The following is a 12,889-nucleotide window of genomic DNA, read 5'->3' as shown; positions in this document are numbered from 1 at the left end:
AAAATGATTATTTTAGAAAAAAACACTGCAGAAAGACCCCGCAACCCCCCTTCTCTCCTGGTAGGGAGAAGGGAAGCAGTTTGATTTTGGCAGCTCTGCACAACTTGACATCCACGGAGAGCTCTCAGCAACTCTCCTCGTAGTAAAAGTCGTGTTAAATCTCCTCACGTTTTAATCTGACTGATGCCCTTCCCCTCCTCTCCCCCCCCCCCCCCCCCACGGCCCTCCCCCTCCCTGTGATATTTATAAAACACAATCCTCTCCTCCATTCGTTCATCCGGACGGCTCCTCCTCTTCCACCCCTGCACCGCCACCTCTTCCTCCCCTCCCCGTTTTTCGCCGGCTGCCCCTGGCCTCCTTAAAGCTATACGCGGGTGGTTGAGTGAGAGTGAGGCAGGCCGGTGGAGTTGAAGCCAGTTGTGAAGGTGTTGTAGGGGTGCAGGTTGGGCATGCCTACCAAGGAATTGGGGATCATGGTGATGGTGTTGGGGGTCATCAGGGGGATGTCGTCCGGAGAGCGCCGGAGTGTGAGCGTGTAGTCGGGCAGCGAGGCCAGACGCAGTGCCCCCTCATTGCTGTTCCCAGCCTCACACTCATGGTGCGTCTGGTTCATCTGCAATGACATGATCTCCTCCTCCGGCGCGTGGTGGCCAATGTCGTTGGAGGTGGTCTGCCGCTGCGGGCTGGGCTGCCCGTGGCCGGAGTCCTGCCGCCGCTTGTCCTTGCGGTAGTAGAGGGCTGCGAAGGCCAGGACGTTGAGGAACAGCAGCGAGGCCCCAACAGCGATAGTGACACTGAGCTCTGTAGAATAATCCCGAGGGTTCTCTACAACCAGCGGCCCTGTCTCCTCATCATCGCCCCAGGAGTCTTTGTCCTCACTGTTGTAGGCCGGGGACATAGGTGGCCTCTTGGTGTTGAATGGCCAGTTTTTCCCATTGGGCCTTTTGGTGGACAGTGTGTTCTGCGTGGTCTCTGGGGGCGGCACTTTGGTGGTGGTGGAGGTGTAGTGGAACATATCGTGGAGGTTGTACAAATGGGGCACTAGGTGTTTCCAGAAGGCCACTTTGGTGGCACGGTAGTGATCGCGCACACGTGGCTTCAGGCCAATATGCAGGTAAAGCTGATCCTGGGGGTTGTATTTGGACCAGGCCACCTCTTCGAAGCGATTGGCCTTGGTGTGGATGAACTTGGTATCTTGGGGAACTGGTTTGTTGGGATCCCTGGAGACAAGAAAGAGAGACTGTTAAATGTGATTCTGAGAGTACATTAAATTATTCAAGCTCTGACATTCATGTGGGATAGGAAACGTCCAAAAAAACTAAAAATACAAGCATGTGATTCACAGCTCATATTTTGGCGTGAAAGGGGTTCAGCTAGTGGAGAATTCATTGATTTTGCTCAGTGAAATCCACAACAGCAAAAGCACAAACTCACATCGACCAGCCAAATCCTTCTGGTTATATTGGATTCGCGTGTGCATGCTGTTGTGTATATATATATATGCTTTCTTCTTAATGAATGAGTTGAGAACGATTTCATATTATATTTTCCCAAATGTCTTTCTGCTTTTGGACACCTCTTTGAGCATAACCCCCCTCCCCTTCTCTTCTTTCTCCAGATGTTGTTCTTATTTCATTTCTAAGGCAGCCCACCTACAAAAAACCAGGGCAAAGGCTTTTAAAGTAAACACATATGAATAAGTCAGCAGGCTTTAGGGCTCGCGTCAGGAGGCATCTTGTTGTTGATAATCCAACGCTGGTGGAGCCGTTTCGCTAATTGCTTAGGGAAGGCGGCACAGTGTGCATTGGCATCCAATGTGCTGATGTAAAGTGGACCATATTAATCAAGATACTAAAGGAACTGCTTAGCCCCGTGTGTGCATATATCTGTGTGCATGCATGGATATCAGGATGTTTGCATGCATGAGAGCGAATGGATGTTTATGAGACTGAGCATGACAGACAAAAAGGAAAGAGCTTCTTCTGGATGCAGTACCTCCTGTGATCTACAGAGTTCACTGTTCCACTTTTCGGTTTTCAACATGCTGCCTCAAATGACCAGCCATTTCAATTACAGTGAAGCTATTGATTTATTGAACAAATTAACATATAGCAATCTCCGACAATCATACAATTCTTTGTTGCTGTACAATGTCAGAAGTGGGAGTTCTGTGACCCAGAATATTGCTTCTGGTAGTGATGAAAGAATTGTCCTGTAGCCACGAAAAACACAATAATTGATGTTGGAGCGGTGATGTTAAAACTTGCGCTGTTGCAAGGAGGCGAGGAGCACTGCGACATTTCTCTAAATATCATGAAATATCCCTTTTTGGATCTGACTGCAATGTCACTGGCAAGCAAAGTTCAAATTTAGCTGGGGATTTAGGGATATAGTGGCTACAGCGTTGTGTTTTTTTCCTGTTCTTTTTTTTTTTGGCATTGGCTGAAAAACCACCAAACATGGCTAAGAGAATTAACAGCCATGCCAGAAGAATTCAACTTCCATCCTCTCTCCTGTTCGTTTTTCTGCTGTCAATTTTTCTTTTTCAGGTCAGTGCTTCTGGGAGAAGTGAGAGAGAGAGATAGAGAAGGAGAACGAGGAAAAAAGACCGAGAGAGGTAGAGCAAATTGAGATGGCTGGAGCTGAATTCGTGGACCACGGCTGGTGTCAGCAGAGCGGCCCGTAAATAACCTCTTTTATTAGGCCCGTAATGATCCCCGATGAATATTGACAGGCAGACTATGATGACTTTGTAGCTGAATATCAGTAATTAAGTTTCAGTGGTGGAGGTAAGGTCATATTGATCTCCCCGTGCGCAACATGCCAGATAACAGGATGTCAATGGAGCCGCCTCAGACGTAGCTGTCTGCAGCCTGCGTGCTGCATGAATTCTTGCAAGAGTGCACCAGTGTGCACACACCCATGCAAGCACAGGCTCTCGCCCTCTATCTTACACACGTGCATGCGCATCGACAAGAACGATGGATATCGACACTGCTGCATTTAATGGGAATTCTTTATTTCCATAACACCATAAATGCTCTCTTTTCTGGAAGGTCAATTTGCTGAATGGTGATGGCACAGATATTGCAACTGTCCTCTGACAGATCTCACAAAACAATCAGCATGTGCATGTGGGGAGTGCAAGGAAGTGGTGGTGCAGAGGAGTTAGAAAAGCTCTTTGGTGGCTGGCTGGCTGGTTCAGTGCAAGTGTAGATGAATAATTTAGGGAACACAAAGAAATCAATGTGGCATCTTTAGTTAATTTGATTTGCCGCATTAGAGAACAACTGGCTGCCTTATCTAATTACACACACATATGCTTGGGTAATTGTTGCAAAGTCAATAGTAAACAGGCTACATTCCTTTGAACAATTTCTACCACTGCTGCTCAACTTTGGGCTCCTGTGTGGCTTTGAAGTGCTGCCCTGAGCTGCAGAGTCACAGGGAGTGATCTGAACTCAAGCTTTACTAGTCAGTGTAGCGAGGGCAACTAGGTTACCCTGTTCGATTTGTATCAGTGGGTGCTGCTGTGCACCGTTGTCAGATTGACTGTTTCTTGAGTGCTGTGCTGCTGTGCTCTCCATCTGTGGTAAAATAGTGCTGTAATCATTTGTTAAAGTCTCTACAGGTGCCAACCTGTCTGAACTGCATGCTCATCTTATAACAGGTCTACTGTAAAATCCAACGCAATAGGCTTTAATATATTCAGCAAGAATGAAGGTGCCAGGTTTTGTTGGGTGTTTTTTTCATCTTTGTTTAGCATGTATGCATGGAAAAAATAGTATGATGCTTCAGCAGATACTGTGCTTAACATGTAAAGATAATAAAGACACTTTGGGTTTTTTTCTTGCCTGTCCCATCTGGATCTTTAGCCATCAGAATTGTTGTCTGAAGGCCAAGAAAGATGCCAAGCGGATTTACTTTACCAATTGGATCATCATGGCCTTGCCATATTGGTCCATTTGATTGACCTTTATTATAATTATGTATTTATTTTATTTTATTTTCGGTTGTTACAGATGGGACACACATGACTGGGGGATAGGACAGGGAGAAAGAATGAAAGAAAGAGGGAGAGAAAGAAAAATAGAGAGGAGAAGAGATGGTAAGAAAGGGGGGAAGAAAAAAAACAAAACACCTTGATCACCTGTATGGAGATAAGAAAACAAACAAAAAAGAGCAACATAATAAATACAACACCATCACAATAAACTAGCTAACAGTAGATAACAGTAGATACTAAATATTACATGTTATTGTGCAGGACGCAAGATCGACAGCGCACAATGTGCTTTGAGGTAGCAGCCAAGAAAGGTGTAGTTTGTGTCTGTGAACACCCGTGTGTACACCTGTGTGCATCAGCACGCTTGTATTCAAAAGGTTTCTCCATGTAACGATCTGCTAGGGAGTGTGGGGAGCCATAGCCCCGTCCCCCAGGGCATGAAGCAGGTATGGAGGAGATCCAGGCCCCAGACATCCAGAGGCCCCAGAATACGAGGACCCAAGGAGGACCACCAGGGGGGCAACCGTGCCACCCTCCTGGGAAGAGCTGAGGAGAGCCCCAAAGAAGAGGTCACCCAGCAGCCATGGAGCAGAGGCCAGAGGGGGTTGCAGTGACGTGCCAACGGGTTCTGCCGGCAGCCAGCTGTGCCAGAGAGGACTGGGCCTCAGGCCCAAAGGCCAATAAATAATAATAAATAATAAAGACACTTTAAAGGAGTTCCAGTGTCTAATTCGGATGCTAATTAGAAGTTACGCCAGTGAATTTTCACTGTCGTTAAAAAAATGAAAACATATATTAAAAAACTATTTTAACCTGTTCAAACACTTCTGGCAAGCTGATATTAAATGGGAGGGTCTGTAGCTATTCATTTGAAGTGTCTGAATAACCTCAGATTAAAGCCAAGTCTTGTGATCGCCAGCTCATTTCACTTTTAAACATCACATCAGTCTGGGTACAAAACTCTGCAAAGTGCACTGTTGTCCCGTCTCACCGCATGTGTTCAGCTCTGTGGCGAATGCCTAGTGTGACTTGCATGAAGAGCCCTGGCATAATGTGATGTTTGTGGTCCTGTTGGTGCTGTCAGAGCTCCCCTGCATTAGCTGATAGCCTGCTTCCTGTCAAACCTCCCACCTAATCTGGGGATGGCCACTGAAGCTGTGGCTGGACTCCCAGGCAGAGGAGAGGGATTATTACACCCATAAAAGCAGGCGTTTTAATGGCCTTTCAGATTTCCTCTGATGTGTTCATATGGCCGTGGTAGTATAAACTATCGCCTTCATCTCCTCGTCACAACCCCCCGCCACCACCAATCTCAGTGACCTGCTGACCCCTGCTAACCTTGGCCCGTCAAGCGTATTTAAGTGTTCCCATGTGCTCTTATTTATGATTGATGGAGAATTTGGATTTCATCTCGCGACTGTCAGCCTGCGTGTGCACATCTGTGTGTGTGTGATTGTACTGGATTTGGGCCACATTATGGTACAATAACCTCTTGGACTGAACAAGTGAAGCACTTAAACACAAGACATGTCACATTTCACAAAGCTGTTCACGCTCTGTGGTGAGGACAATGGGCCTCTCCCGGCTGATATTAAAAGTGTTAAGCAGTTCTGCTATAAGAAGCCGTGCCACCTGGATGACAGACACGACTCTCGGCTCTGCCTACACATGTGGCAGAATGGGACCGGAGCTCATTACTTATTCCGAGCTCTATCTGCAAGCGCTGATGTAAAAGGTAGATAAAGGGGGAGAATGAATATCATTTTCTTTCTTTTTTCATTCCCCGTGTACCTCCTTCCCCTTTTCATCCTGATGTAATTTGAAGCGCTTGAATGATCATAGACCTAGCCATCACCAAATCTGAAAAGACACGTTTACGTGCCCTAAGGCGGAAGACAAGAATCTATTTTCACTGCACTCAAGGTCTCTGGATCCTGAGCTGAGTATAGCTTCTCAATTTATATATATATATATACCAAGGAGCATGCATTAATTTAACGGCACTGGTGCTCATTTTGCTAGGCTGCAGAAAAAAAAGCTTTCTTTGGTATTGTTGTCATTGTTGCGTAACAAATTCATCCCCTGCAGTTGTTTATCTCCTTACCAGGTGACGCAAAGTAAGGAACTAATTGTAATTTTCACTCCATGAGAAGGTTACCAGATCTTTTCCCCCCTACACTGTGTTTGAAATTTTGAAGAAATACACTCAGTCTCATTCTGTTTGTAGACTTCGTCTTGGTTCAGTGTATGGGATGGGCTGGAGGGGGGCATCCTCAGCGCTGAACAGGCAAATTATCAGGCTGTGCTCTTTTACCCTTCATGTGGTTGCACGGTGGGACATGGGGCTGAGTGATGCGAGGTTCATATTTAATGGCAGCCTTCGGTTCAGCAGGCTAAGTGATGCGGGGCGAGGCGCTGTGACTTTGGGGTGTGCAGAAGTGTTGGAGGACACAGCTCTGGGGCCGCTCCCTGTTATAGATGCCATTGATTTGTTTGATTAGATGAGTGGCAGCAAAGAAAAAAAAAAAAAAACGCTTCTCCTGGCTCTCATGAAACTTTCCCTACTTTCACTTTGTCCTTTTTTTTTAACAATCGGGAGCTTTGAGCTACGTCTGAAGATCATTTTACATGAATACGTTTAAGAATATTATTCATGTTTTAACCTGACAACCACTTATTCGCAGACGCATACATGCAGATCTACTTCCTCTTCTCCTCCCCTGCGGCCCTCCTCTCATTACATTCACTGCACAGCATGGACACCGATCAATGGCATCCCGGCCCCTTAACAAGCCACACCACTTCCTTACCTTCTCTAATGCAAATCAGGATATTGGCTACAAATCTCCTATCAAGTGAGTGCCTATTTAATGGAGTAGGTAGGTTGCTGTTGGGGGCTGAGCTTTTCGACAATGCCAAGCATTCAGTACTCCCGGTGCAGGTTTAGTCGTTTGGGCCTAACGAAGGAAACTGAAGAGAACCAGGGATAATCCAGACGAAGGACAAAGAGGGAGATCAGAGTTGAATGATGTAACTACTAGACAGCTGGGGTAAAAAAAAAGGAAAAAAAAGGCTGAAGCTTTGTGTGAATGAGGTCAGACAGGAGAAACAGCTGATGTATGTGTGTTGTTAATCCTACAGAAGAGGAGTGTTCGATTGACAAGTAGGAGGAAAACAAAAGAAAAATCAACCAGCAGTGTTGTAAATCAGTGCTGGCTGTAACACTGTACCACAGACACAGTGTAGTTACTTCTGTCTACATTTGTTTAGTTGGCAGCCTTTGTCACCAAACCAATCAATAGTGCATATTTTAGCTCACACTGTGATCGTAATACATGACTGTATAGAATAATGAGAGAGAGAGTGAGAGAGGAATGGGGGATCTGTGGAGGAGAATTAAAAAAAACAACACGTGACAGCGCGCTGCTCTCTAACTACCTAGCTATACCAGGCACTGCATGTGGCGGAGCTCAGACACAGAACTGGGGAAATGAGCACAAGCCAGCAGGATAAAAACAAGTATAAAGATGGACCAACAAATTTCTAGCACTAATGATATATAATGATTGATCTTTTCCCGGCCTTTCATCATCCTGTCTTTTTCTGAAGACTTCTGCCAGCGTTTCTTTCTTTCTTTCTTTTTTTTTTGTGTAAAGTTGTGCTCGCATCAGTAGACTTGTGCACGAAAAAAAAAAAAGAAAACCAAAGTTTTGACAATACAGTTCAGATGAAGTTGTTGTGGCAACAAAGCCCAGGCCAATTTTTGCTTGTCAATAGTAAAACAAATGTTGCAGCCAGAAAAAAAACTGAGAGCTGAGCAAATCCCTGCGCTTCGGAAACATCTCTAACTCTTGGGAAAGAACGGCCCCATAGTGTAAATGCGCACTCTCGCTCTGGCTCTCACAATCACACCCGCACACATGTGCGCACACACACTAAGAAGATTTGACAGTGTGCACTCTGTATGCATTGATTCTGATGGAGGAAAAAAAAAGGGCATGGGAAGGGATTTGCCCTGTAAAGATGACACAAGAGAGCCAGGGACAGGAAGAGCTTTGGGGGGAATGCTGCTATGATACCCACTGTTGACATGCAGCCCAAGTGTTTCGACATCGTGTCACACATGTTCTTACAGCTGATTTAGAGACAGGGGCAGGAAGTGCAATCTGGGTCAGTTCATTATGAACATCTGGAAGGGGAGCGAGAGCTACTCTGCAGATACAGGCGAGATGGCTGTTGGACGAGCCATGAAGGCGAAGCCAATTCAGTTGGGTCTTAATTAAAAATACGTCCTCCTGAGCCAGATTGCATTGGGTGGTGTTAGAAGAGAGTGATATCCCCTCACGTGGTCTAAATGAGAGGCATGAACTTCAGAATATGTGGGAAATATCTTAAATCCTCAATTCCCCCCCTCCTTTAAGAGTTTATGGTAGATTCCTTTACACAGGCCTGGGTAAAATTACCCTTTAAAGCAGCACGGTGAGTTTTTATTCTGCTGGCATCTAATCCTGGGCTCTTTACCATCTGAGTGCCTAATTGTGGTTTGCCTGTAATCTTCCTATCTGGAGACAGGCCAAGGCGACACACCACAGGACAGATACCCATAACATGGTGAACACAGATCTAGAACCGGTTTATCCTCTCGCTGCTCTGCCCCTAATCTCAATCAGTCAGTGACATGGAAATCTACAAAACTGACATGGGGTCAGTTGTAAAGTGCAGTTTGCTTTTTCTACTCTTGGCGCACGCCAGGGTGAAGGCTAGGTTAGGGTTACAGCAGGCTCACTGCCCACGGCGCTGTGTTGAGTCTGACTGGATATAGGCATGGCAGACATGCTGTCATCCTTCATCAGAATTAATTTCGGTGACATCACAAGATCCAAGATCAGAGACATAAGCACCATGCATTGTTAACTCGAGACCTCAAACTTCTGTTTGTCATTTAGATTAAACACATTGTCTCCTCTCATGAGACCAGATCACTTTCTTGAAATGACAAGTTAAAAAAAAGAAAAAAAGAAAAACGAAAATCAATCTGCGCGCATCTACAAATGCAGCTTTGTATGTGTTGACACAAAATGGCTGCCAGGCAGAGGAGACAGCTGTCCGGGCATCACTGATGGACTTCAGTGCTTTCCGACATCAGTCCATCTGCACTAGTCAGCCATTAGCAGCTCAAGGTCCTATCAGCCAGACGATTGGATGTAAGTGCCACCTGATTGGACGGCAGATGATGTAGAGACAGATAAAAAACAGAACAAGATTTCTGATGGCATCCCATTCAGGGTGGGATCAATACCCCTCTAGGAACAGGGATTGTCAAATTAAATTTAAGTTGTTAGAAATGATTACTAGTAGTCATACAAAATGGTCCGGTTTTGTGATGGGTGGTGGGGAAATTGAGCATAGTGGGGAGCAAGAGACACCCAGGGCACGAGTGATTGACTGGGCCCAGGCTTAGGGAATCAATACCGCTGAGGGCAAGAGTTTGATATGCCTCCTTGATAAGTCTTTGTGTCTTTTGGTCCCCGGTATAATAGAGCATAGATAGTATTTCCAGCCAAACACGCACACACGCAGCCACAGTACACACATATGGACGCAAGTATACAGAAGGGCAAGCAGCCATGCACCCAAACAGGCAGCCAAGCACGAATAGCACAGCACATATTCTGCAGGAACATTTAATCTTCCTCACATTCAATATGTCTCAGGTTTTCAGACTGAGACCCAGGAAGTCGGGGCAAAAAATACCTCAGAAAAAAATGTCTCTCTTGAAAAATGCCTTTTCTGTCCTATACAATCTATTGTAGAGCTTCCTTTCTCCTGCAGCTCATTTTTTGCGGCACAGAAGTGCTGTTAATAGAACTGAAATAGGATTTTTTTTAAAAAAATCTGTAACCTTCTATTAATAACTTAGCAAGTTATTAATGTGCATGCGCACTAGTTTAACAAATGTAAAAGTACAGTTGTTAGAAAACACAAACCAGGGGGAATGTGGAGAAGCACTGTGTTTCTGCAGGAGGAAACACAACACAAACACCTGCCTGATCTGAGATCAGAGATTAATATGTTCAGTCTACCCACTGTTAAATGAACTTCTGCATTTGTAGCTATCTGTTCATGTTCCTTATGGTTTCTTACCACTGCACAACTACTACAGATTGTGCTGGTGAGTTTATGCTCTTAATGGAGTAGGTAGGTAGGTCTATGGAGTGGTAAAAATAAGCTACCGGAGGAAGAGTGAGCACAAGAAAACCACACATAAAACTATCAACAGCATCCATGCATGCATCCATCGCTCCATCGGTTCGCCCAGAACATCTTACTGAGCTGGCCTTAAGTTAAGATAACACTCTGTAACCCTCGGGGTAAAACCTCAGTCATCAATTTTAGAGAGTAAAGCTTCAGGTAAAAATGTAAGTTACTGTATACTAGGACTGCAACATATTTTTGATCATTTACTAATATATTTGTACGATTGAAATGTCCTGCTTTATCCAGCAAACAGTCACAGCAATACAAAAGAAAACATATTCACGTCTTGATCCAGCAAATGTTTTGCATTGTTTTCTTACAAAAAAAGGCTTAATAATTAAAATAACTGAAAATAACTTAAATAACAGCTAATTGATTAAATGACTGATCCTTTTATATTTACAGTGTGCTTTTGCTGAGTAGAAAATGAGCAAACAGGAAATTGACTACTTGTGCACAGAGGCATACATCAATATCAAGCTGCTACCCGGCACCATTCTGAATACGTTTGTAATTTAAATGGCAGTGGTAGCCTCCCTCTCATGGAAAATAAAAAAGTGCTCACCCAGTCTTGGCAAAGTTGGTCCAGTAGGTCATGACCACAGCACTCAGCATGACATCGTTCTTGGAGAAGTTGCAGGGAAAAAGGTCAGTGGGACCAATCATAGGAATTCCAAAAACATAGGGCACCTCATCGCCATGGGCGGCATCAGACCAGGCGGGCTTCATCAAGCTCTGGCAGTGATGGTAAAAGGCGTAGAAGTAGGTGGGCGAGCCATAGCGAGCGTGGAGATCAGCCGTAACCACCGACGGCTCGACCCACTGGTGGTCGGTAAATAAAGCCACCAGCGTTTTTCGTCTGGTCTCAGGATTGTCCCTGTCTGCCCAGTCTGTATACATGAACTTAATGGTTTCCCTAAGTGTGTCCTTGCCTTCCGGGTACCCATAAAGACTGTCTACAAAATCAGACACAGAAAAATCAAAGTCATTTCCAGATACGCCGTCCTCTGAATCCACCACGTTCTCCACAAACCGGAGCCCTTCACCCTGGTTGACCCCCAGCATAATATCATAGTTGAGAAACTCTCCTTGCTCCATTAAGATCTCAGGGTCGTCGGGAATAACATCACCATCAATTACAGGTCCAAAGGCCACGTGGTACCTTGCAGGCTGTATGTCCTGCTCCACCAGCTCCCTGGAGCTCTTCTTCCTCAGACAGTCCACCATGTCTGATGTGTCCAGCACATTACAGCCCACCTTCTCTGCCAGGAGACGCGTATACTTGACCGGCTGATAGTTCACTGCCCAGCTGGAGAGGGCTGAGCCGCTCTGAATGATGGCTCTGTGGAACAGACCTGCACAAGGACACAAGAAGAGACAAAATGATGTTTAGTGTCGTTATCCTGAAGGATAATTCAGTTATGCACTATACTACATGATAGCAGTTAATTTTGTTGCTGCCATGATCAAAAGGGGGCTGTCTGCTACACAGTTGATAAGAATAACAAAGGCCAGACAGAAAAAGTCCTTGTTGCCATGCAGAACAATAATGGAATCATTGCCGTGATAATGAATGTGCAGATGGCCTGGTCTCGCCGACAGCTCGCAGACATGGGAAAGAATCAGCGCTCTGTCTGTCATCCTCTCTTCCCCTATCCATCTCTACGTGCCCTCTCGGAAAATGAATCAAAGCTGGCAAACAAGTCTATACCATAAAATATATTAACGCCTTCCCTCATGCACATGCACCACAGTTTGATTTAAGAATATATGAACCCCGTTTCCCATCCCCTCCTTGTGATAACGTTCTTTTCAAGGTAGCTTAAACTGGGTGAAGCAATTACACACAGACTTTTTGCGCTCATTATATATGCATAGCACCTCTGCATCAGTTATATGTCAGTTTTTTACACACAAAATTGAAGTCTTTCACATTTTTTCCATGTGGAAGACCACTAAATTCAACATAGTGGGTGGGTGGATTTCTATAAATAATAATAATAAAAAAAAACCCTGACTCCCGCTCACTGCATTTGCAGAAGTAGCTGCAAATTTTTAAACTGGCACTAGAACACACTGCGGTGGCAAGCAATGAAAGAAGACCAGACTGCACAGAAAAATCCAAGGTCTCGCCTGCTTGTGCGCTGCAGAAATAGACACATGTTGAAACAAGAGTCAACAGATCACGCATTATATGAATCTACATGGAAGTTTGTTTCTTGTGTGTGGGTTTTGAAAGGGGGGTGGAGGTGGTTCAGAAATCAAGGCGAACGCATTTACAGTCTCGCGGGGAGCTCTTGCAAATTAAATTACATTTTAGCTGCACTGATGTATGAAGGAAATCTGAAATGACTGTTCATCAAGGAACAAATCCAAAATAACAAACATAATTTCCTTAGAAATAATTGGAAAATTTGAGAAGAGTGAAGGTAAAACGACATGCACCCCCATTCACACACACACCTAGTGTCAGTTAGGCCTCCCTCATATCACCGGCAGTGCCCTGTCCTCGACAGCACCACTCATCTGCACTCCAGATATGGTTTTCGAAAATCACAAGTGCTATTTTACTGATCTCAGAGAAAATCAGAGGCAAAGCTCCTACCACTTGACCATGCCACTTTA

At 45.0% G+C, this 12,889-nt stretch overlaps 1 protein-coding gene across 3 annotated transcripts in view; it reads right to left on the bottom strand.

Annotated features, from left to right (window-relative positions):
• Positions 1–230: 230 nt before the first annotated feature.
• nlgn3a (neuroligin 3a) overlaps positions 231–12,889 on the bottom strand; it is a 134,477-nt gene continuing 121,818 nt past the window's right edge. For all 3 annotated transcript variants that reach the window (XM_084943224.1, XM_084943233.1, XM_084943241.1), the window contains 2 exons: positions 10,830–11,619; positions 231–1,220 (listed from right to left, as the gene is read on the bottom strand). In XM_084943224.1, the coding sequence (XP_084799350.1) occupies positions 365–1,220; positions 10,830–11,619 (1,646 nt within the window). In that variant the 3' untranslated portion in view covers positions 231–364. The remainder of the gene's footprint in view (positions 1,221–10,829; positions 11,620–12,889) is intronic.

The sequence above is a fragment of the Perissodus microlepis genome, chromosome 2, assembly GCF_051167445.1.
Source record: "Perissodus microlepis isolate ML-2025 ecotype Zambia chromosome 2, ASM5116744v1, whole genome shotgun sequence".
In the NCBI taxonomy this organism is placed as follows: domain Eukaryota; kingdom Metazoa; phylum Chordata; class Actinopteri; order Cichliformes; family Cichlidae; genus Perissodus; species Perissodus microlepis.
This window is presented reverse-complemented; position numbering and strand designations above follow the sequence as displayed.